Genomic DNA, 25,081 nt, shown 5'->3' with positions numbered 1-25,081 from the left:
TTCATCTTGGACACGTTTTCTATCTATAATTGGTAAATATGCAAATGAAAGGCCCACATGGTCTGCAAGGGCCAAATTAAGCTTTAAGCGAGCGACGGGGGGAAACGGGCTCTTCCTGGCGGAGTCCTGGCATCGCGCGCGCCCCTCGGCAGGCGCCCTTGGCGGGAAGGCAGCGGAGGCTCGCAGTTGGCGCGTCGCAGCCCCGCAGCAGCCGCCACCTGGGGGCGCCCCAGGCCCGCCCCCGCCCCCTCCCGGGACACGCGGGCCGGGCCTCAGCGCTCCGCGATGCTGTCGCTTCCGCCGCCGCCTCCAGGCGCGCTGGTCCGCGGGGTCGCCTGGGCGCGGGGCCCGCCGCCTGCCGTAGCCTCCCCTCGCCCCCGGGCGCGGCGAGGCCACTCGCGGCAGGGTCCTCCGCGGCGCCCCAGTGGCTCTGGGTAGACCGGCTGGCTTTGTTCCCCGCGACCCGACGGCGGCGGCGGCATTGCAGTGGTGGAAGCCCGGCCGGCCCGCCCGCCTGCAGCCAGGCGCTCGCAATGCACCAGCGCGGGTGCCGAGCACGCCAAGCCTCGTCGGGCCGGCCGGGCCCCCGGGCCGTGAGCTGCCCCCGCGCCCTCCTGCGTTAACTGCTGGAGTCCGCCTCCTTCCCGGTCCGCTCGCCGCTCGCCGCAGTACGAGCCGCCTCCCCGCCCCCGCCCCCCGCGCCGCCGCCGCCGCCGCCGCCGCCGCAGGAGAAGGAGGGAGGGAAGGAGGGAGGGAGGTGGCGGGGCCGAGCCCAGAGCCCGTCCCGGGCGCCTGCGAGCGAGCTCCGGCCGCGGCAGGAGGCGCCATCCGGGACCGCCGGGCAGCCGCGGCGCGCCTCGCCCTCTGCGGGGCTCACAGCCGCCTCCCGCGCCGACCCAGCCGCATCGTTCCCGCGGCGGGGAAAGAAGCTCCCCCATCAGCGGAGAAGAGACTCCTTTTTATCCTCCTCGGGAGGGTGTCGCCACCTGGATTGCCAAGTGTGAGGGGTCCGGGAGGCGGGGACCGGAGCACCGTGACCCGCCATGGCTCAAGCGGCCAAACAGCTGAAGAAAATTAAAGACATCGAGGCGCAGGCCCTCCAGGAGCAGAAGGAGAAGGAGGAATCCAACAGGAAGCGGAGGAACCGCTCCCGTGATCGAAAGAAGAAGGTAAGAGGGAGGCGGCGGCGACAGACCAGAGGCAGAGGCTCCCTGGAGGTGGCTGCTGGGGGAAGGTGCTCGGCCGACCAGGATCGAGGTGGGGGCGCAGGGGCTCGGGAGCCGGCGGAGTTGATACCGCCAGAGAGTGGAGGGCGCGGGGCGGGAGAAGAGGAGCGAAGAGCAAGAAGCTTCGGTGCGGCGGGAAGAGGACAGGGCAGGAGGCTGAAAGGGCAGAGCAGGCGGCCAGGAGGCGGAGGGCGCGCAGAAGCTGGCCGGCCCGCCTCCCGTGGAGACCTTTCAGCACCTTGGACAGATGCTGGCAGGCCCGCGCCGCTCTGGGAGGAACTTTTCCGCCTTCCCGGCGGCAGGCGGGTAGTGTGGGCTGCTACGCTCTAGCTCACCGCCTCTCTGGCTTTCCAAGGAAGCTGGTTTGGGTAAATGTAGCTTTGAGCCCCGGAGGCTGCTCTGCCCAGCGCCTTACCCGGTGACCCATTCTTCGACGCGAAGAGCATCGTTCCCAGGTCTCTGAATGAAGGGGCTCCTGTCCTTCCCTGTCCCTTTTCGAGCCCAGAAGGCGCCTTTCCTAACCCTCTGGGTCAGCAGCAGAAAGGCATGACCCCGGGGCATTTGGCAGCGTCTCTGTTCGGATCACTCAAGATGAGCGACCGATGGCCAAGGGGAAGTTCCTTTGGAAGTCAGACACAGGTGCTGTCCAGCCTGGCCCAAGGGCCTGGTCAGAGAACAGGTCAGCCTCTTCGTGGAGGAGCGTGGAGACAAGCTATTTCCCCACAATCACCCAGGGCAACTGCTGCTGTGTTTAACACTTCTCTTTCGGGTCTGGGGTCTTCCTTCCCCCTATTCAAAGCACCTTTAGTGAAAAACACCTTTGGTGAGAAACACTGTTCAGTATGAAATACCTTTGTGAAGGGAGGGGGCAGTTAACTGGGCAGAGGGCTCCAGCCAAGAGGTGTTTTAGGGCCCTCCACCTTCTCACCGTGGAGGAGGCCAGGGGTATGGGAATGCAGTTCCGGGAATTGGTGATAGGCTGAACTCCAGCTTCAGGAAAGCCATTTTAATCTGAAGAAGTCAATGCAGAGCACGCTGCAAAGTCTCCTTGCCAGGGAATGGGGCCCCTCGAGGTTCCAGGGCGAAGGCATGGTCTTGGTTGAGAAGGAAATGTTTTTTCCCCCTTTAAATTGTCACACTTTTAGAAAGAAGTTTGGAGCCTGCATTGACAGCAGAGTGTGGGGAACAGGCTGCCTGTGGGTTCCACTCCACTTACCAGTTGGTCAGCAGGACCAACATCCAGCCTTTTCCTAGAGATGTGACACAGGGGCAGAGAGGTTCTCTGATTGTAATCGAAGTAACCAGCGTGCTATACCCCTTCAAAAGACAGCCCCTTCTCCCTCAAGGGATTGCCATCTTGTGTGTAAATAGTAGTTTCACAAAAGCACCACCCCTTTAGCAGGACCAAAAAAAAAAAGGCCTTCCCCAAACCGATGGTGAATCAGAGTTTGGGTTGATGCCACTTAGAGAGAGAATCTCATCAAGTCCTGCTGCTGGGGTCTGAAGTCCCAGAGCCCATCCTGTGAGTCAGGCAGGGGGATGTCTGGTTATATCTGTCCCTGTTCGCCCACTTTCTTGGCATGAATGTAAACTTCTTGTTAGGAAGGCATGCTCTGAATTTCCATTCCTGCCTATTGCTTTAGGAGCCAAGCCAATCCTCTCTCCCAGACTGCTCACTCAATGTTTTTATCCCACTTCTTGTTCTCGAGCTTCTTCCCTAATGCTCTTGATACCATAAATAATTTTTTGAGCAATAGTCAAAAGAAAACTCTCCCTTCTCTTCTTTGATTTCTTTTCATTCTATGAAACTCCCTTTAATGTAACCCTGAATCCTGACTGTGCGTAATACATGCATATAAAAGTGCAATTTCAATATTCTTTTACTCCTTTGGTCTTAATCTTAACATTTTTAGTCAACTTTATTTCTGTTTTCAGTGCTAGATGATAATATATTCTCCTCCCCCCGAGTTGTGTTATGTCGTTTTACTAGCTGGTCACAGCATACTGCGTCAGTAGGCATTCAAAAATCTTCCATACAGATTTTCATTATTTTATGCAGTATCTTGGGTGCTATGATTGATACAACAATAAGGAAATCTTAATTCCAAGTGATAGCGATGACTTAAACTCTTAGAGCTGATTCTTTGGGTAAAGGGGGATATGGTATGGGGCCAGGTGTGGGGGTCCTTCTTTTGTGTTTCATAATATTGTGAAAGCCATTGGCATGGCCTTGAGAGCCATCTCAGAGAATAGAGTTAAAATTTATAACAAAATACAAAATCACAAGACAGTGGAAAGCCCTGGAGGGAAAGGTGAGGGAGGCAGAGAAATGCAGAGAGGATATTTAGAGCAGGCAGAGGAAGCTCGTATAGGGGGGCTAAAGAAGATGGCCGGGGGGCTAAATTGAAGGTTCATATAAGGTGAAGTCTAAGACCCGTTTTTCACAAGTAAAGTAATTTTTGAAGGCAAAGTATATTAAAATCAAGCAGCTGAGGACTTTAGTTGGTCACCACAGACTTTGGGGATGCTGTGGAACCACCCTTACATCAGCATGAAGAAAGAACTTCATGCATGCAAATAAACATTTAATTCCAGCGAACTGGTAATTCAAGTGAATGTATATAGCTGAGCCAAAGGCATCCTGAATTTACTAAAAGGAAAGGTGTTTGTCCCATGGGTAACCTACTTAATGGGGACTGACTGAGCAGAACTGCATCCCTCTCCGTTTGTAGAAATAATCGTGGTTGTAACTTCAATGGTGATTGCAGTTTTACAGTTGATGATATTGTGTGGGAAGGCGCTTGCAAAGGGGAGCTGTGCAACGGGGGATGGAGGCTGATGTTGTGACGCACTGACTGACACAGATAGAAACCACCTCGACACAGGGAATTGAGCTAAAACTCTGAAGCTCTAAAAACGCCTGCATTCTTCTGGGGCTCCATTCAGTTTTCTGTTAGTGTAGCAGATATCCTTGTCCAATGCTTGCCGGTGAAGCTGCAGCTTTTTAAAAAAAGAATAAAATCCAGTGTTTATAATATTTATTGATAAGTCTCCCTGCTTCTGAAGGCTTGGGTGGAAATAAATTGCAAAGTATGTGTAAAGCAGACATTTACATTAAGAATGACAGCCTTCTAGGGCTGTCATTCTAGGAGCCTTGGGCATAAGAATGTGTGTGCTTTTTATGTTTACTCAGAGCTCGAGGTTAGGAGAGGAGGGCAAGGAGGTTGGAGAGAAAGTGAGGCTGAGATAGATGAGAGGAAGAAGGGCAGAATTAAAGAAATGGGATAAAGATGAAGAGGTGAGGGAGACAGAGAGAGAAGGAAGGAGGTAGCATCTCAGCCGCACTTTAAGGGCTTACTCTAAGCCTGCTACCTGCAATACCTGTTAGGTACCCTGGGATAGTGTTTACCGAGCTCTCTCTTTGTCCCTCGTTCTGTCCACCTACTTCATCTTCTTGAAGTTAGTGAAGGAAAAGATTATGTTCTATTCATAGCTGTATACTCATTTCCTAGCTCTACCTGACAAACAATGGGCATGCAATAAATAAATGTACATGGAATGAATGGTTGAATGAATGGATCCATGTATTTGTCTCTGTTTGCCTAGATGTTGTCTTGGCCATAGGCATGTACTCAGGGGAACACTACACTCTTTTATTGGCTGTCTTTCAGGGAAATCTGAAGAAAGCTTGATGTTTTCTTCTTTTCTCATCATTTGCAAAGCAATAGAAATTTGTAGGCAGGTAGTGGAACCATCTAATTTTTTGGTGCAGTGAATTCTACCACAGAGCATGTAGTTAGTTCCTTGTAGGGTCTCTGCTGCACTAAAAGTCAAGTGGTTTTAGCCATTTGGAACAATAGCAGTGTTTGCACAGGGCCCCAAGAAGCCAAGCAGAGGAGGGCGTGGAAAGGAAAAAGCGAGCCCAGGAGTGGAAATTGGCCATCACCACTTTGCTGTGCAGGCAGCGCCGGCGGTCTTTCCAGTCTATGCAGCACTCCCAGAAGAACCCTCAGCCTTCCTCGCGCAGCTAGACCAGGCCGTGCTCCTGGACTGCAGATATGTCTTTGGTTGATCCAGTGACTGGGCAGATTGGGGGGTACCTGAGTAAGACTGGAGTGGTTGGGCCAGGACTTATCAGGATGGTCGATGGAGGGCAGGGGTGGGGGAGAATTGAGTAAGAGTGAGGTGAAAGGGAGGACATTAAGCAGGAGGGTTATATGGGCCCACATCGCCCATTTGTAAAGGAGCCTCAAATTTACATTTCTTCTGTTATCTCCAAATGAGTTTAACTGACAGGATCAAAAGAGAACGATGTTCGTCACATATCTTTAAACCTAAAGCACATCACTAGTATATGTTGTACTATGAATTGATATTTGTATATAAAGTCTCTATTTGGCTTTTGAATAGTATAATTGTGTTGCATTGCACTTTAATTATTAAACGTGTTAATTTATAAGTTGTGAGCCTTTAAAATACACCACAACTTTGGTAACCCTGCTTTGGCATCTCTTCTTATTCTAGTATCTTGGGAGCCTCAAAAAATGGAACTGGCCTTGCCTCTCTCGTGCTCTGGGAGATACTGGCAGTAGCTGAAGATGTGGGAATTTTCCCTGCCTGCTCTATGTCCATCTTCCAGCTCAGGTCCTCCCTCCCTGCTGCAGAGGCAGTGGTGGTGGGGGCTGTTCCCTGGTTGCTCCTGTCACCCCCCGCAACCGTCCGGTAGGCCAGAAGAGCAGGTTTTTGTGTGCAGATATGTTACACCCCCAGTTATGTCCAGAACTATATGGTTTGCACATTATTTGCTTCCCACAGCCACCATTCAAAGTAAGTGGGGCAGTAGCCGAAATTCCGAGCCTGAAGCAAGTGACCTCCTTGTGAAGGGGACCTCGAGCCAGCCTCCGGGACTTCTCTGTTCTCTTGCTTACCCCAGCAAACTGCTTGCTCACCAGTTCTGCCTATTTCCTCTCAATATGGCAATGTTTTTTTTTAAATTTTGTTTTGTTTTAACTTTAGTCTAAGACCTTCTTCCCATTCCTTCCATTAAAAATGAGCAAGCATTGGTGAATGGATACTGTGTGCCAAGCCCTTTTCACATATGTTAACTCATTCTCATGCTTTGCCTTCATTATGCCTTTGTATGGCTGATCTGTCATCCATTTCTTCCTTCTTCCCTATCAAAGCCCATCACTCTAGGGAAACCCTTCCTGAATGCCCCTCCTCATCACCTCCACCAGTCTTTCTCTGTACTCTGCATTATGTTGGCCTGGCCTTAGTTCTGGAGCGCACGTGCATGAGAGAGAGAGAGAGCGAGAGCGAGAGCGAGAGCGAGAGCGAGAGCGAGAGCGAGAGAGAGAGAGAGAGAGAGAGAGAGAGAGAGAAGAGACAGAGAGACAGAGAAAGACATCCTTGTTTTATCCCTTCTACTAGATTGTAAGCTCCCTGAAGCCAAAGCCCGAGTCTTTGCACATAACCCTTCAATAAATATTTATGGCTTGAATTGATTCAGAAGCTACATTTAACTGGCTCAGACTTTTTTCTTGGTCTTTCTATTTGATTTTGGAAGAGTTGGCTCTATAGAACCAAATAAATCTATTTTTTCCCCTGAATTATTCTGACTAAAGCAAAGTCTGTTGTCATCAATGTTTGGTTTTTGAAAAAGGCAAATGAGCTTTGCTTGGCTCTGTATCTCCATTTTTGGTTCTCAAAAAGCATCTCAAAAGTCTCCCTCTTATAGAACATTAGGCTAAGAGTCAGAAACCTGGGTTCTAGTTTCAGCTGTAACATTTATCAGCTACATGTACATGAAAAAGCCTCTGAATTTTTCTGAGCCTCAGTTTCCTCATCTGTAAAATAGGGACGAGAATCAAATGAGGTTGTGCTTTTTAAAATTTAAAACTCCCATCTATTCAAGAGCTTATAGTTAATAACATGATTGTCAATTAACTTATTTTTTTCTAACAAATGCAATGCCAAAGCTCAGGCTAGTCTTCCAGTGGTAGTGTGAAATCTTGATGTTTGCCTGGGAAGGCCAGCACATTATTAATGCAGTGCTGGTAAATGAGAAAGGGATACTTTAAATTATATCTTCATTTCATTTTCAAGAAAGGAATGAATTTTTTATTTTGATGAGATTTATTATCTCAGGCTTAGTTATCTACATGGATCCAGTCTATAACTTTGAGATGGGCTTTATTAAAAGTCTTGCCTGGCAATTGTAGCTATATATCAAAAGGGGTCATAAAAGTGGTTCCTACATTTTCTGAGAACATCATCCCTGTGAGAGCCATCGCCGATAAGTCCGGGGTGTGGAATATCACAGATAATGGAGCACATGGTGTTATGGGCAGATCATGCTCCTTCAGGTAGACCGTGCATCGTAGAAATGCAAGCATATCCTCCAAGAAAGGAGAACTTGTGTTATGGACCCTCAAAGCTAAAGCAAAGAAGATGTAATGGCCAACCAGTTTTTTAAAAAAAACTTTTTTTTTTTTCATATTTCCTTTCAATGTGACTGGGTGCTTCCCCTCAAAGAAAATTTCTCCATATTTTTGCTGAGATTGTAATACATTCTCAGTTTTAGTTAATACATTTTTATCTATTTCAGAGCATTATTGACAACCATAACTGCAAAAACAACTTTCATTGTTTATCAAAGGCGGGGTCTGTGTTTATTGAGAACCCACATTCCCCATAGGCCTTACCTCACTGGATCCTCCAAACAAGGGTCTGGTGAAGGCAGAGCCAGACCTCAAACCCAGATCCACCTGGCTTCAAAGCTTATTCACAGACCTCTGCACTAGGCTGCCTTCTTAGGTATTTGTTGGACCCTCAGTAGATTCAAGGCCATGCTAGGCACTGAGAGGGGAGTCTGGACTGATATTTTTCCTGCCTTCACATGAAGGACTTGCAAATTAGTGGGACAGCTGCCAGAGAAAGAAGTAACCCAAGACAGAGCGGAGGCAGGTAATGTGGACTCAGGGCAGAAATGCTGGCTCCCGGATTCCAGGTGGAACGGGAGTGTCCAAAGGCTCCTCTGTATGACTCAGGAGCAGCCCGAGTGACAGTGAGCACCCTGTCCAGGCACCTGACTAAAGACAAGAGGCCAGACGAAAGAGCGCCTGAAAACTGCGTCCCAAGGCTTACCTGTTTTGTTTGTGGTTTGTCTGCCTCAAAAGAGTTATTTCTCTCATAACTTTCTGTTTTAGAGATTTCTTAACCAACCATAGTCAGCATCGTCTCCATATAATTGTTTAATAATGTGCTTATATTATACATGTAGCATATAGATACCAAATAACAGCATTTCTGCTATTGTCATCCATTTTTTTCCTCTGATCTGGGACTTTTACTTAGTATATAGAGGAACTCCTGGACCGCTGAGGTCCAGGGCCTTTATGTGAAGTGCTTGCCAGAAGCCGGACTTGGGGTTCAGTGTGTGGAACAGATAGGAGTAGAAGATGAGCGCGGCCTAACTCTTGCCTGGAGTTCCCACGGCCATCCCTCGGGCCCCTGAGGTCTCATTTCCTGCCCCTAAGAAGTCAAGTTGGATGAGTAGTGCTCACAGAGAGGAATGCAGTCAGGGAGAAAACAGGCACAGGAGATTAGAAAGCATAGAATGTCATTAAAATAGAATGGGGAGAGATAGAGAGGAAATGAGAGGAAGCGTTATAGGAAAAGAGAAGGAGGTGCAATGGACTGGCCAGCACGATGCCTCCTAAACCCAATTCTGAGATTGAAGGGACAACCCCAAATACTCAAAGTGAGACCCACAGGGAAGGAGGGAGGGGAGAGATGGGCCCAGTGGCCCTTTAGCTTTGCTAGTGTCAGAACCACCTCAGACAGAAGCCTTATTACATGCAGACCTACCCTACTTCCGCTGCAGAATCGGATGCTAGGGTGGGTAGGGCTGGGCCCCTCAAGTGGAGCTTGCATGGAGCTCATTGGAGAACCTCCGTGATAACAGACTGACAGGAACAAGTTGATAGAATGTGGCAAGACTAAGGGAGAATCACACCAGTAGATGAAGGAAAGAAGTGAGGGAGTTGAGGGTTTGTATTCACTTATTTATTCTGTATTCAATTCCCCAAATGAAGTGGGCAAGTAAGGAGTTGAATTTAGCACTGTGGCCAGTCCTACGGGGGAAGTGAGCCTGGCCAGGGCCCCAGACTGGGCCTGGGGAGGCTTCCAGGGGTGGAGTCTGGGTCTTCATGGATTGCTAGGTGTCAGCCTGGTGGACTAGGAGCAGGACATTCAGCTGAGGCAAGAGCATGTGTGCAGGGTGAGTAAATGGAGTTTGGAGGAGGAGGTAGTCTGGGAACTGTGGGCCCAAGAGTAGGAGCAAAGAAAGCAGAGTGAGTAAGGGCAGGGTGAGGCTGGAGAGGGAGCTGAGACAGAGCCTAGCCCAGGTCCAAAGGCAGAAGAAGCCCTGAGGGGCTCCAGGCAGAACTCTGAAAGGTTACTTTGCCTTCAGTGCAGAAGTGGGTTGGGGTGGGGTGACTCTGGTGAGCTGGGCATCTAGAATGCTGAGGGATAGGTTGGCTTGAGCTGGGGTGACTGGTGGGGATGGAGAGCATGTGACAAAGTGGAGGCATTTGGGTGGTTGAGGACGTTGGTCTTTGTGAGTGATAAAGTGGGTGCAAGTAAGTAGTGAAGGATGATGCTGTAGGTTTCATTTTGATATATGGTAACATACTCGCATATATATGTGCGTATGATTAACTGTTTATGGGACCTCATTTTTGACTTGGTGTTGGGGCAGTTAGTTGGTGGTACCTTTCATTGAGCTAAGAAAGAGGATGGGGAACAAGTTAGGAAGAAAATGATGAGTCCTTTTTTTGGAATATATTGTTAGGTAGCTTGCTGGGCCTCTCAGTCGACAGAGGGAGAGAGCTAATAGACGTGTTGTTATATATCGCAGAATCTGTCAGGCTTGTGGTGGAAAGGAGAAGCAGTCAGTTCAGGTCTGAGCTCTCCTGGAGTGCAGATCTTCTGAGTGATTGCTTTAAATAGAGCACTAGCACGTGACAGAGCTGACAGGGCCTTGTGGGAACTAAGGAATCTGACTGGTGGACGCTCCTGCTGGCAGGAAAGCAAGTCCCTGGGCAGGAGGTGGGCTGTAGGGAGGCAGGTCTAACTCATTCTTAAACAAGTGACTTTGGCGCCATCACCCATATGGTGAACTGCTTTTCACTCACTAAACGTGATGCTTAAAAGAATACGTTTTTAAGCCTGTGCTTCTAATAAAAAGTAAGAATATGCTTAGATATAATGTAATTAAAAAGTGTGATGTAATTAAAAGAAAAGACAGAATGCCCTGCTCGTCAAAGAGGGTAACCAGATCCTTCTTCGCCTGTGCATCTTCTGGAGATGAAAGCTGGAATTTATAGATGACATTACACCCCTCAATAAAGAATTCCAAGGTGATGTGGATTAGAGCCAAGTAGGTAACAGAACGTACTGGCTCAAGTGGAGCTGGAGTGTGGTCCTGAAAGTCTGGGCAGTCGGGTCTTGGCATGTGAAGACATCCATTGTAAACCAACTTGAAAATGTGTGTGTGTTGGGTCTAATATTCCACTTTGCTGCCAGAGTGATCTTCCAAAAATGCAAATCAGATCTTGATACTCCTTCCTTCAAATCCTTCAGCGGCTTCCTAATTGCCCTTAGAATAAAGTCCATGCTGTTATTCTGGCTTCCTGCCCTCCTCCTGACCCCCATCCAGCCCATAGCCGCCTTTCTCATCTTCGCTCTTTCTTTCCTACATGCTGCACTTAGCTGTACTCTGAACTTCTTCTAGTACTTTGGATATGTGTGCTTTCTCTGCCTTTAAATCTTCCCGTCTGCTGAATCTCTCGCCTCAGACACTAACGCCAGCTCCTTTGTCAGAATTCATTTTAAACATTGCCTCCTAAATCCTAGATGAGGGTAGGCCACCCTGCCCCATATTATTGCAGTGTGTATGTGGGCAAAGTGACCAAAAAATGGAAAGGACCTTAGTGTGTGTCAGGAGGTCATCTTTGATGGTGATGTCGAAGCAGCCACGAAGGGATGCAGGCTTTGAAAGTGGGTGGAGTCAGGTGGCCCTGGGTTGGTGTCCTGGCTCAGGTGTCACTAGCTGGGCGACTTTGAGAAAGCTGCTCAGTTATTCTCTCTGAGTCTCCGTTTTATTATTTGTAAGGCGGGGAGAATAATATCTATTGCACAACCACATGGGTTGTTAGAAGGGTTGAATGAATTAATATGTGTGAAGCACCTGGAATGTAGTAAGCACTCAATAAATGCCTGCTCCAATGCCTCAGTCCGCACTCACACCCACCTCCTACCGTTAAAATGGGCATTGATAGGCTATGGACGTGGGGGAGTGAGTGACAGAGAAGCACATGTCTGCACCCAGAGCACTGAATAGATAAAAATTTTTAAAAATGTGACCACCGTAGTGTTCCTCTTTAACCCTACATGAGATTTAAAAGGTGAAAGTCTGGGCCTACTTAGCTAAATTCTCACCTTGTGTATCATTTAAACATAGTGAGTTCCTTTCCAGAGATGCCGTCAAGGTTATATCCCAAGGTTGAGAGTACTCATCTACTATAGCTGCCAATTTCTTAAATGAATTAGGAAAGACTGTGGAGAAATGTGAACCTGATCTAAAACTTCAATTAAAGTAAAGAATCGGAAACAGCCCAAGTCAAAAAAGCGTCAATGTCTGAAATGTCCGTAGAGTTATATTAAATTTATGGAGATGTTAGGTTCTCCTTTGGTGTGGAGATTTGGCAAGTTTGTTTTAATGCCCTTTGAAAGAGCTGTTTTGGTCTCTGCCATGCTGGAAATAAGGACGCTGCCCTGCCGATCCTAGGTTATGGCCTGCAGGGGGATGCCTTGGGTGGGGCCAGGTGTGGGATGGATTCAGTCTGAGAATCTTCCTTGCTTTAGGATAGCTGCAGCGCACAATGAAAAGGACCCCGTGCCTGACTTTGAGCAATGTCTTGGGAACCATGATGTTATTTATGGCAGAGTTCTTGAGCAGATGTGTTTCACCATCTACTTTAGGTAGAGCAAACCCTAGTCAAACAGTTTGTCTTTCTTTTCACATCATCTTCTTGCTTGTCACATGTATCATATAGCCTTTTGACTTCATTTGAAGGACATCTGGATTACGAGGCTCTGTAGATGAATCCTAGCGCGTTAACCCACATGTCAATATTGCTCCTCACCCGGCAGGACTGAAATGAGGCAGCTGGAAAACACATTCTTCACTATTCTGTACCTAGGTAAAAGCTATGCCATCATTAGGTTCTTCAGGAAGAACTTCGACGGATGTTCTGATGAATCCATCTTTCTCCGCCCCTGTTTGCATCTCCACTGCTCTTGCCCAAGCATCATTCCTGCATTTACTTCCTCTGGTCTTGCTCTCCAATCCGGTCTTTATTTTGCATCAAGAGTCACGTGTTTTCAAACATGTTTTGATAGTTGTCACTCACCTTCATAAGATCCATCAGTTACTTCCCACTGCCTTTAGGAAAAAGTCAAACTCTTTCCCACAGCTTTCTGAAGCTGTTCAGGATCGGCCTATCCCTGGGGTCTTAGCCCTCCCCGCCACAGCCCCCGACCATGCTCCCACAGTGATGGTGCTTTGCTGCTCCCGCACCTTCACATGCTGTTCCCTTCTCTCCGGAACTCGGTCTAATTTCTACTTATCCTTTAAGGCCTAGCTTTACCTCCTCCAAGAAGCTCTCCTGTGTCTGAGTCAGGGACGCTAGAGAAGGGGTGCCTAACCTGAAAAAAAGGTTGGCGAGATGGTGTCCATTCAGACACGTTTTGTGGTCCCAGGGAGTTCCCCAGTCTTTTTAAAACTAATGGTACTTTCGACTAAGTCCTAGAACAGCACAGGATTATGAACCCAGTCTGGAAATGAAACGAATGTATTGCCTTGCATTTCTCAAGTAACGGAGCTGGTGTATGTATGATCTGGATCTCGCCCCTCAGATTTGTGATCATTAACTACATGTGGTTGTGGATGAAAAACAGACCCTGAGGTTAAGAGAGCTCGGGTTAAGTTCTAGTTCTCTTCACTTCCCTGAGCTTCAGTTTCCCTACCTCTAAAAAAAGAGGATTGGTTTAGAGGGCTTTGAAGCCTCTCCTGGGGGTACCCATAATTCTGTGATTATGTGAATTTACAAGGCCACAGAAAATAGTTCCCAGATGCCAATTAGCTACCCTGGCCTAAGGTGTGCTGGAAGGAAAATCTGGATGGAGGAGATCGCCCTGTGTTGTGGTCCAGCTCTAACGGATACCTGATTGCAGGGCACAGAAGTGTTAGCGAAAGTGTGAAAGATCACCCAGCATAGGGTTCAGGTTTGGCTCGCCGATACTCATTCTATCCAACAGATTATTTCTACAACACTGACACTACAGTGAGCAGATCAAGGAGAGGACGGCATGCTGATAAAGTGCAGGGGCCACATGGGCTGTTGGAAGGTCGCCATGCTCAAGGTTAACAGATCTGGTCTTTTGGGTGTGTGTTTTTGGAGAGCCTGTGTAATCAGGCACCCCTGTGACTTTATAAATCTCCCAGTAGGATGCCTCCTTCTACTTTTGCAACAAAGAATAACCTCTGAGAGGTCAGGGAGTACCTGCTGCAGGTGAATAGAGAAAATGCAGGAGACAGAGTGCCTTCTATTTTCAGTGCAAGGTGACTGGGTCTGTCACACATCAGGTTGCTTTCAAGGTTATGAGCAAAGCTAGCCTCCTCCTGTGGAGCTTGAAGAAGCACAGGAGGCCCTGATTCCAGCTGGGGAGGGGACTCGAGTAGCCCTCTCTCCTGTGTTTTCTTGGAAAGCAGACCCAGGCAAACCCATGGCCCAAAGAACAGGTGATACGCTATGGGATATATGGTGTGGTTTTTAGAGACTTGTCTTTTAGAAATGAATTGCACATTTTGGGAAAATCCTAGCTTAGTCACTTACTGAGTTTCCATGGAGTCAGTATTTTCAGAGAGGTCAGTACCCCAATTCAGCCCCAACTGAAATGCTTTTCTGATTTCAGTCTCTGCCCTGCGGGCCCTCTCTGCCCTGAATGCAGTGCTCCCTGGTTTTAATGGAAGCCCCAGGTGCTGAAAACCTGTCTAATCTTCTCCAGTGGCTGTTCGGCCTGGCCTGGAAAGAGAGGAGAGAACTGTCCCAGGAAGGGGACGGCCAGGTCCGGGCTGATGTTGAACTAGAGCCCTTTCCAGTGGTTGTATCTCCTGGAAGATGAGCCCCTGGGTATTCAGGCCTTGAGCCCTGTGAGCAGTGGAGTGGGTGCCACGAGGACGAAGCCATCATTACACAGAGCTCAGATCACCAAACGTGTCCAGTGTGTCATTTCGCTGTCCTCCCAACAACCCTGCAGAGAAGCAGGTATCAGGTTCCCCAGTTCACTAGGGAGCAAAGTAAGGCTTGGGAAGATTAAGCATGTTTCACACCGCTAGAAGTGCTGGACTTGAAGCCTTGCACTGTCTCTCGCTAAGGTCCTGGTTTTTATAACGAGCAGGTGGGAGCAGATGCAGGGTATCGTGGATTGAAATTCATGTCATTTTCTGTTTTTCTCGTTTATCAACTACCTACCCAGCGACCAGCAGAAAAACAGAGAGGTCCAGCCACGGGTGCTGATGTTCTCTCCATTGAGGAAGAGAAGGGGAGGCCAGGGACTCCTCTGACCCGCACACTACTCACTGGAACCCAGGTAGCCCGAGGGGCTGGGAGAACAGCCTGCTTTGCAGGTGAGGACCTTGGAGAGCTCAGGAAGGTTAAGTAACTTGCCCACGGTCATACTCTGATCAGGGCCAGGGCTGGGGTTCACCTCAGCTACCTTATTTGAAAACCTTTACCTTACTGCCTCTAGGGCTATTGGGAGGGTTAAACAAAATCAAATAAAGTGCCTAAACAAGAAAAAATGAGGGGCAAAAAATGAAAAATATTTTAAAAGCACTTAACAGCCTAGAGCTTGCTGAGAATTCTACGTATCAGTTCCCTTGACTCTATAAGATAAAATACCATCCCCACTTGGGGAGAGAAGGCATACATTCTCCTCCCACCCCCCCAAAAGAACCACGACCATAGATATGGATATAAAGATAGAAATGGAAATGCAGATGGACAGATAGATACAGACATACATATGAGGCAGTGCATGACCAGTGCCTTGGAAAGGGAATGTTAGGAACTAAGTATGGTCCTGCCTCTGCCCCTCAGGAAGTGGCTGGGTGGCCTTAGGAAAATCACTCCACCTCTCTGGGCCTCAGTTTTTTCTACTGTCGTATGGAAGGCCTGCAGCAGGCTAGCTGACATAGCATCTTGGAAGGGACCTTGGAGGTCTCATCCCCCATTCCCTTCATGGTGAAACTGTGGTCCAGAGGAAGGAAATGACTTGTCCAGATCATGCAGCTATTTTTAGTGGCCAAGCAAATACAAGAAGCAGGTCTCCAGCCTTGGCTCTTTTGTGCTCTGGTATGAAATTCCAGCCCATACAAGGCATGATTCTTTGAGTACAACATGGTACGATGGACTCAGAGAAAGAAAGAGGGACTTTAGTTTTTTTGTTCCACGTGGAAACAACCCCACCATGTAAAGGAGGCACATGGAAAAACGTACATAAATCAGAAGTGGCCCTCTGTACTGCGAATGGAGGGGCTAAATGATTTGGGAGCCTCGGGACGCCTCTGCAGGGGAGGAGGAGGCCAGGGAGCTCGATTTGGGCATAGAAGCCTGAGCCCTCTCTGGGCTTGGTGGTAGGAAATGTGTCCTGGATAGATTACTCCAAACTGGTTCTCGTCCCACTGCCCTAATTAGTGCTCTTTGGTGTCACATGCAGCTCCGGGCATGTTCAGGGCCCGATGGGCTGCCAGCTGTGGCCTGATGTGGATACTTAATTTGTTCCATGCATCCTCGGCCTTTGGGGCATATTCATCAAGTACAATCTGATTATTCTGCAGATGGGAACTGAGGCCTGGGCAGGGGCGGGGCCCTCTCGCATTGAGCAAGACCTGAACCTGAGACTTCTGAGTACTTTTTGGATGCAAGGTCTGATTGCCCCTTGAGTTACACAGTCAGTCAATCATTCAGTCAGTCAGTCAGTCAGTCAGTCTGTCTGTCTATCTGACTGTCTGTCATCTATCTTAGTTACGTACTATTTTATTGTGCTTCTTACTTAGGAAAAAAGAGAATAAGAAAAGCTCCTTTGTAGGTACACTGAATTCTTCATACTGGGCTTAGGCCTATCTTTTTGGTTTTATTCTCCTTCCTTCCTTTCTTTCTCTTCGTCTCCTTTAAATACGTGCCGGGCCATTTCCTACACGCTGCCATACCGCCCCCCGCCCCCCTATGCCTTTTTCACACTGGCAATTCTGGATACAAAGTCCAAAACCCCTTTCCCCTTGGCTACCCAATAAACCTCTATTCATCTTTAAAATCCAGAGAAAATGTCGCTTCTTCCAGGAAGCCTTTCTGACTTCATTAAACAGAAATAATTGCTCCCTCTTTTTCGTTCCATCAGCACTGCTAATCTCACTATCACAGCACCCATTGCTTTGTTTGTTTAAATCAGAGGTGAGCAAATTTTTTACATTAAAAGGACACGTGGTAAATATTTTTTAGTCTGTGTTGCAAGTATTCAGCTCTGCCATCATGACACAAAAGCACCATGGAGGACACACATATGAATGAGTATGGCTGTGTTCCAATAAAATTTATTCGTGGACACCGAAATTCGAGTTTCATTTCATTTTCACATTACGAAATGTTATTCTTTGTTTCCCACAACCATTTAAAAATGTGAAAACCATTCTTAGCTTGTGGGCTGTACAAAAACGGGCAGCAGGCTGGATCTGGCCCTTGAGTACAATTTCCCTACTCCTGGATTAAACACTATTCTCCTTGTTAGACTGTGCACAGAGGCTAGACCTTGGTCATCACAAACTTTTGCTTCCCTAGAACCTGTTAGTTGAATGAATGAATCTGGCGATTTACATTAAACACATGCACAGAGCATGATCATCGCTAACTTCTTAAACAATCTTTCGAGGGAGAGAGCTAGGATAGGCATGATCGCTCCTGTTTCACAGACAAGAAGACTGAAGCTGTAGGACCAGTGCCCTGAAAGGACCTGGGGCTTCTGATTCCCACTCCAGCAGGGGAGTTGCTGTGGGCCTGGTCCCAGAGGGCTGCTCTGGTTGCTGCATCCTCTTCAGTGGCTGGGGAAGCTCTGAGGAGCTGGGCCAGCAGGATAGCTTGGCAGTTGGATGCAGTAGAAGCCATCCAGGAGCACGTCTTTCTGTTGTGAAAATAGAAACAGTCTGATGCCTGCCTGGGTAAAAAGGCCTGTGTCAGAATGGTTTGGTTTCCTTCTTGCATCTCTGGCATTGCACTCCTCGAATGAGAGGCAGCAGTGTCTGTTCTGTTGAGGGGGAATTGTTACACATAGCTAAAATTAGATGTTTTGTTTAAATTATGTTAATTTGACTTAATTGCCAGGGAATGTCAATGTTCTTCAGAAATCCCAGAGCTCTGCTGGTCTGGGTGGATAACAGTGATCCCTTATATTTGTGTTGTGCCTTTGCATTCCCCCACGCTTCCACCTTCATTATCTCGTTTGATCTCTCACAATAAACTCGTGAGGGCAGCCGCCCAGAGACATGATCCTCGTATTCCTGGATGAGGGTGCCGAGGTTCAGGTGGCGAGGTTACATTTCCCAGGTCACACAGGTCTGATTTCTGCGTGGCTCCCATTCCCAAACATTGTTCCCACCTCCCCCTTTTTTTGAGCCGTGGGCAAGGCTGGCTTCACGTGCAGGGTGCTGCTCTCAGAAGGGCCCTGAGCTTGCTTCAATGCTCTGCTGTGTTGAAACGATTCGTCATTAAAACAATGATTTGTCATTTTGAAACAAGGAACCCTGCATTTTCATTTTGCACTGGGCCGCAGAAATTATGTATCCAGTCCTGGCCATCAGGTTATCTTCATGGTCTAGCACTTGTATTTTTCTATCCAGTTAACCTTGGCCATGGCAGCTGGAATGTCCAGAGGAGCCTTCTATGAACAATTCCCCATAAACCTATCTAAAGGTGAGATTCTCGTGTGTCTTCTGGTGAGAAGGCCAGTAGGTCAGCCTCTAGCTCCTCTTCCTTCAGGAGCACAGGTGTGCCACCGGGACCACGCTGTCCTGCCTCTCAGTGACCCCACTCCCTGCCCTAGCCTGGAGTTCTCTGGTCAGGAGGGACGTATGTGCTTCTACAGCTAGAGTCTCGATTTTCTGACCTCTGTTGTGCCTGGGGATTCCTTTCCTGGGGTACTTTTATGACATCATGGAAGTTCCATAAAATATCTTTGTTTTTCTAAAAAATTGGACACAGAAATGATTTTGATTTGCTAAGTTTTAAATATGAGTCTTTCCACTAAATTGCATTGAGTTTCACATTGATCAAATGGCCTTTATGGAAAAGAAAACCTTCCAAGAAGCCTGTTTGAAACCCTGATGGATCATTCCTGTAAACATGAGATAACCATGCAAATTCACTAGGAAGAGTTAAAAGTGGTACATAGAGAAATGGGAGGATTTCTGTTATCCACACATTTGCTGTCTTGGTTCCTTAATAAAATCTATCAATCCAAGGAGGATCAGTTAGGTAAGGGGGTTTTAGAGGGTTTCTTTTGCACCTTCAGCGTTCAGGTTGGAGGTCAGATCTCTTAGAGATGTTAAAGGAAAGTGGTGTTGCACAGACCTCCGCCCGGATCTGAGCTGTACCATGTGCTGATTTAGCTCCTCTGAGCCTGTTTTCCTACCTGTAAAATAGGTCATCAATTCCTTCTTGACCTCTCCTTGTGACTGGAGGTTGAAAGAAAATGTTAAATGCGTGCCCTTACCTCTAACTCACTCTGCCTTGCAAGTTCAATGTCAGTTGTTTTCCCTGGGGTTGTGGCGCTGAGCAGCTGCCGGCATGAACACAAGGACAGGTAGCTGGGGGCCAGGATACTCCCCGCAGAAGTGCACCACGGGGAGAGTTGTTGGGAACCCCTTGGGGCCGCTGTTTATATAAGGTGGCCCCGCTGGCGGCCTACCTGAGGCTGGGGATCCGGTCCTTGCCGGTGGGATCAGTTTTCCCTTGGCGCCTGCAGAAACACTGAGATCAGGAGCAGAGCTGTGGTGGCCACTTGCAGCCTGTGGAAAAGGAGGTGGGCTTCTGGATCTGGGCAGCTAGCACCAGGTGAGAGCAGTGGCCCAGGCGGACCCTCAAGGGGCCGAACGCGGGAGCGAGCATGCGCCTGTGTGCGTGCCTTGCAGTGTGTGGGCCCGAGGGGGAGCCTCAGATGCAACTGAATATTGAAAGCCAAGCAGGTGCCCTTGGGCCACCCTTCTCTTGCCCAGCAGCCTTCCAACCCCTGGGTCTTGCAATATTAAATCATCTAAGAACACAGCAAAAAGAACAAAGAAAAGTGTTGCTGTCCCTCTGAGAGAGAGGCCCCCCATGGTGAATTGGTCATTTAGGGAATCGGTCATCTGCACTGGAGCCTCTATGCCTTCCTGGCGTGCTTAGGAAGAGAGGCTGGCGGAAGGATAGTCATTCAGTCAGCAGTTATGGAACACCTGGCATGATAGACAAAGTGAACTAGACTTTGGAAGTGTCTACCTACTATGTGTACGGATGTCTTCGATTGTGGAGGCTTTACACTGAAGCTATTGGCCCGTTGGAAAGAGCCAGAATCTTGCACTTGGATGGATTTGAGGTCAAACCGAGGTTCCACCTAGCTAGGTCATTGTAGCTTTTCTCATCTCACCTTGTCTGTTCTCCAGTAATCGGTGTTTAGGTTATGCATCTAACTTGTGTGGAGAGGCCAGTGGCTGCTCTCTTCAGGACTTCTGGACACCCAGAGCTGAGGATTCTGTCTTCGTCCACTCCCACCTATGCTGTGCATTTCTTGCCCTCCTCCTTCCTGCCCCAGATTCTTCAGCGGCAGCCTACTGCTGCCAGCCTCTGAGCTGGGTCCTGAGTGCTGGAGCTTGGCATGGCTGACACTACGAGCCAAGGAGCTACAGAGCCTCAGCTTCTGGGCCACTGGAGTCTGGAGGAGCAGGGCTGTAGGACTTGGGGTTTAGGATAAGGGAGAGAAGGAGCAGGAAGAGGGGGACCTGGTCACCCCCATGTCCCTTCCAGCCCAGCTCTGTGCCCTCCCATCTGCCATCCCAGGCTAAATGGACTAAAGTAGCGTGTCCTGGAGGTCTGCCTCAGGGAGGAAATATGCCTCCTCTCTGGACCACCGCCTCGGACTCCCACCTCCTATCCTGAGCGTCTTGCCGCTAGGAGGAAGCATTTTGCCTCATGGTTGGACATCCATGGTTAAATGTAAATGCCTGGAGGAATAGCCCTGGGAGGGTCAGTCATACTAGAGAAATGGAGGTTTAAAAGCAGGAAGTCATGACAGTAAAGGGGAAGCAGAGTAAAATGAGAGTGAAATGAGGAGGCCAGAGTTCAGGATGCAAAATTCTCAGGCACAAATTTTTCCTTTGCTAGTGCTGAAGAGTGGACAGCTGTGACAGAGGCACTCCAGGGCCTTCTTGTTTTAGACCAGTCAGGGAGTGAAAAAAGCATTTGTTCTCACCTCCTTGTTAGCACACCACGCCTGGAGATAAAGAAAAAGGCAGAGGGAATTCTCCTGTACCTCATGTTCCCCTGCTCCAGTACAATGCGTTGTGTGTTTACCCAGTATCACAATGGGCCGGAGGGATGCTGGTGGATACATGGCCTAGGTGTGCTGCAAAAATGAGCAGGCGAACTGTAGGAAACTATTACTTTGCTCGACAATTCTTACCATAACTCATTGTCCTTTGCCTGGGCCCAATACAACCTTTCTAAATTAAACTTCATTTAGTAGAAAAAAATTATGATGGGTATGAAAAAAAGATAAGAACTGAAATAGAGGCGTTTCTAAGATCTTACTGGTCCTTGATAAGTGGCAGTGGGCCTTTCTCCGAAGGCAGCCACAAGATGCTCTATTTCTGCAATAGCTGCAGTCTGATGAGGGTGCCCCCTAGACATTTCAGGGTGCAGTTCTCATGCCTCACTAACCCCAGAATGCAACTGCCCTTCCCCCTACCTGCAAAATGTCCAAAATGTGAGCTGTTTCAAGGCCCCACCCCTCCCAGTTATGTGTACAAGCATGTACTTACAAACCCATATATATCTATGTGTGTGTGTTGGGGAAGGTGTTGGTGTTAAGCTTGGCTACAACTGTTTGGCTCCCAAAGTTACATGTCCAGCCAAGGCCTGAGGTAGAGGCGTAGTCACTGCTGTGCTCATGGCCTAATTTCCCTAAAAAAGACATGAGGCCTTCAAGGAAGGGGTGGCTGCAGTGTCCTGGTCCTCAGAGGTCCCTCACTGCCGAGCTCTGAAGCTGGCAAGGCACGGGACTCTGTTCCAGAGCTGCCTGATGTCGTAGTAGTCCTTTCTATCCCTAGAAATATCTGTCAACCTGGGCCTGACATTTGCCAGTTTACAAAGAGCTCTGGTCTGCTTTCTCTTAATTTAATCTAATCCTCAGAGGGGCATTGTGATTCCAGGTTTAAGAGCAGGGCTAGCTTAGATATAAATTCCAACTCCGCCACTTGCAACCATGAGCCAATTGACCCCTTTAAGCCTCAGTTTCTTATTCTGCAGAATGGGGATGACACTAATAATATCTGTCTTGTAGGGTTATTGTGAGGATTAAATGAGATCGTGAATATAATGTGCCTGGTTTATGTAAGTGCTCAGAGTGTAACTTATGGAGGTTGATATTATCATTTAATTTTACAAATAAGGAAAATGAGACCTGGAGAGAGAAGCTATCCCAAAGAGAGAATGGCATTGTCAGGATGCGATGGATCAAATATGACTTTAGAAAGCATTCTTCTGAGAGGCTCTCAAAACATGGTTAGAAATAATGATATCAAATGAAACTTTGAGGCAAGGGGGAAAAAATTTAGTCATTTGTTTCTTTATAGATGAAACCAATCAAATCCTTTAAATAGAATAGTGATTTTTTTTCCTAAAGAAAATGAACTATAATTCACACGGGTAGGATCTATAGTCCCAGAAAACAAAGCCCTTTTCACATTGATGGCTGCAGGCTTTCACCCTCTGCAGTGCGATTGTGTGTGAGATTTTTCTAAGTGGGAAAGGATTGAGAGTTTAATACTCTGTTTCCATAAGCCATGTCACTGGTGGTTCTTCACAAACATCTCTGCCTTTGTCACCAGAGACCTGGAGCCTACAGAGCCAATTGAGGGTGGATTGTGGCCGAGACTCGGGGATCTCAGTGTTTCTCAGGTCGGGGCAGTGGAAGGAAAGCCCTAGCCAATCTCTTAAAGATCGTTCCAGGGGAAGACCTGAGCAAACCTCTCATCTTTCAGAGGCTTTATTAAGAATTTCTGCAAGTATGTCACCTTTAAAAAAAAAAACGAAACAACTTAAACTCCCTTATAATCTAGGTTGAGGATTATAAAGTGAGTGCCTCCACCCCATTGGCGCACACCCCAGGTGCACCGATCATGTATCCACATTGGACGTACTCCCCATGGCTCTTAGGTCTGTGACCCTGGACCTATCACCTTCACCTGGAATGACCTTCCAGAAATATGGCTTAGTTAGTAGGGAAAAGCTGGGATTTTGGGGATTAGAACTAGATTAGGATCCTGGCTTCAAACTACCACCTATGTGGCTTCTGGCACATTATTGAACTTCTTTGGACACAAGTTTCTTCTCCTCTGAAATGAGGGAACTATCAGCACTGGAGGAGTCAATGAGATAACATGCAAAGAGGGCTTGGCCCAGTGCCTGGTGCAGAGTGGCACTGGGGCAGTGGCGGGCTGGGTGGAGGATGGATGGAAGGGTGATATCTGGGTTCACGGAGGCCGGGCCTCTCAGCTGTGGCCATGCCACTCTTGACTGCTGTGTTCAAGCTCTGTTTAGGGGTGCTGAAGCCACCAGGGGTTCAGCTTCTTTTCACTGCAGCATGGATGAGATGTTTAAGTCAGAGGCATCTTGCAGCATCCTTTCTCAGGAAGTGTTCAGTATGACTAAGACTACGAATAGCTTGGGCAATGCTAGGCTCGTCTGTTTCTGAAATATTAAAAACTCTCTGAAGCGAGTTAGACTGAGCAAAGTGATGACGGCAGCTTATAAATAATAAACCCATCAGGGGCTGCTGAGGCTCTGTCGCCTGGAGTGTGGGTGCCTCTCCTGCACTCTCCCCTCCCCCACCCCAGGGAGGTTCTCCTCCCAAGCCAAGACCCATGTAGGGGGCTTCTGGGGCTGCTTGCACTGGGCTTCCAAGATCCATGGGTCCACAGCCAGCACAGCCCCTGCCCTCTGCTCCATGGCAGCTACCATAGATAGCTCTTTGGAACTTCACAGATTTCAATCAAACATTTTCTATCAAGGCTCTTAGATGCATGGTGGATTAGCTTGCTGGGGCTGCCATACAAAGTACCACAGACTGAGTGGTTTAAGCAACAGAAATTTATTGTCTCACAGCTCTGGAGGCTAGCGGTCTGAGATCAAGGCGTCAGCAGCGTTGGTTCCTTCTGAGTGCAGAGAGGGAGAATCTGTTGGGGCCTCTCTCTTGGCTTCAGGTGGTTTGCTGGCAATCTTTGGCATTCCCCGGCGTGTAGATGCATCGCTCCAATCTCTGCCTTCATGTCCACGTGGTCTTCTCCCTGTGTGTGTCCTGTCTCTGTGTCCGCATTTCCCCTGTGTGCAAGGACACCAGTCACTGGCTTAGAGCCCACTCTAACGACTTTGTTTAACTTGATTACCTCTGTGAGGACCCCATTTCCAAATAAGGTCATATTCCAGGTACTGGGGATTAGGACTTCAATGTATCTTTTTTGCGGGGGAACACAATTCAACCAGAGGTTGAAAGCCATGGACAGTGTCACCTTGAAACTGTTGCCTGTCTTTGGAGAGGGACCCAGGCTCTGGAATCTCCAACTCTCGGAGTTGGTAGCGGGCCTCCTCTTATTTACTGATGAGGAAACGGAAGCTCTGAAAGGGGGGACTCTGTGTCAGGTTGCCAATTGCGTAAATCCCTGGCCAGTAGCCTCACCGCCACACTCCGGGCCTCTGTGCTGGAACTTTTAGGGGCAACTACATGCATTTGTATGACTGGAGGAAAGGAAGGGAAGGGAAGCGGGGAAGGAAGCATTCCCCGTGTGCCAGATACTTTCGCATCTCACTTAATTTTTATGAGACCATCTATGCTGGGCATGACTATCCCAACTACCCCATCCCTTTTTATTGTGGTAAAATACGCATAACGTAAAATTTACCATCTAAACTATTTTTAAGTGTACAATTCAGTGGTATTAAATATATTCACTTTGTACAACCGTTACCACCATTCATTCCCAGAACTCTTTTCATCTTCCAAAACTGAAACTCTGTAATTTATTAAATCCCCATTCGCATCTCCCCCCACGCCCTGGCAACCACCATTCTGCCCTCTGACTCAATGACTTTGACTAGTCCAGGTACCTCATATAAATGGAATCAAACAGTACTTGTCTTTTTGTGGCTGGCTTATTTCACTTAGCATAACATCCTCAGAGTTCATCCATGTTGTAACGTATCAGAATTTCATTTCTTTTCAAGACTGAGTTGTATTCTATTGTACGTATATACACCATCTTGTTTATTAATGGATAAGCAAGGTGGACACTTGGGTTGCTTTCATATTTTAGCTATTGTGAATAATGTTGCTATAAACATGGTATACAAATATCTGTTCAAATCCCTGCTTTCAATTTTTTATGTACCCAGAAGTGGAATTACTGGATCATTTGGTAATTCTAT

General features: G+C 48.0%; 1 protein-coding gene across 4 annotated transcripts in view; it reads left to right on the top strand.

The window, feature by feature from the left end:
- Positions 1 to 789: 789 nt before the first annotated feature.
- ANK1 (ankyrin 1) overlaps positions 790 to 25,081 on the top strand; it is a 189,724-nt gene continuing 165,432 nt past the window's right edge. For 2 of the 4 annotated variants that reach the window (XM_039853545.1, XM_039853546.1), the window contains exon 1: positions 791 to 1,169. In XM_039853545.1, the coding sequence (XP_039709479.1) occupies positions 1,044 to 1,169 (126 nt within the window). In that variant the 5' untranslated portion in view covers positions 791 to 1,043. Of the gene's footprint in view, positions 1,170 to 25,081 lie in introns of all 4 variants that reach the window. The other 2 variants (XM_039853549.1, XM_039853548.1) reach the window with 2 other exon arrangements.

Source organism: Pteropus medius, unplaced genomic scaffold (genome assembly GCF_902729225.1).
Source record: "Pteropus medius unplaced genomic scaffold, Ma_sr-lr_union100, whole genome shotgun sequence".
Taxonomy (NCBI): domain Eukaryota; kingdom Metazoa; phylum Chordata; class Mammalia; order Chiroptera; family Pteropodidae; genus Pteropus; species Pteropus medius.
The sequence above is the reverse complement of the archived record's forward strand: the minus strand, read 5'-3'. Positions and strand labels throughout refer to the sequence as shown.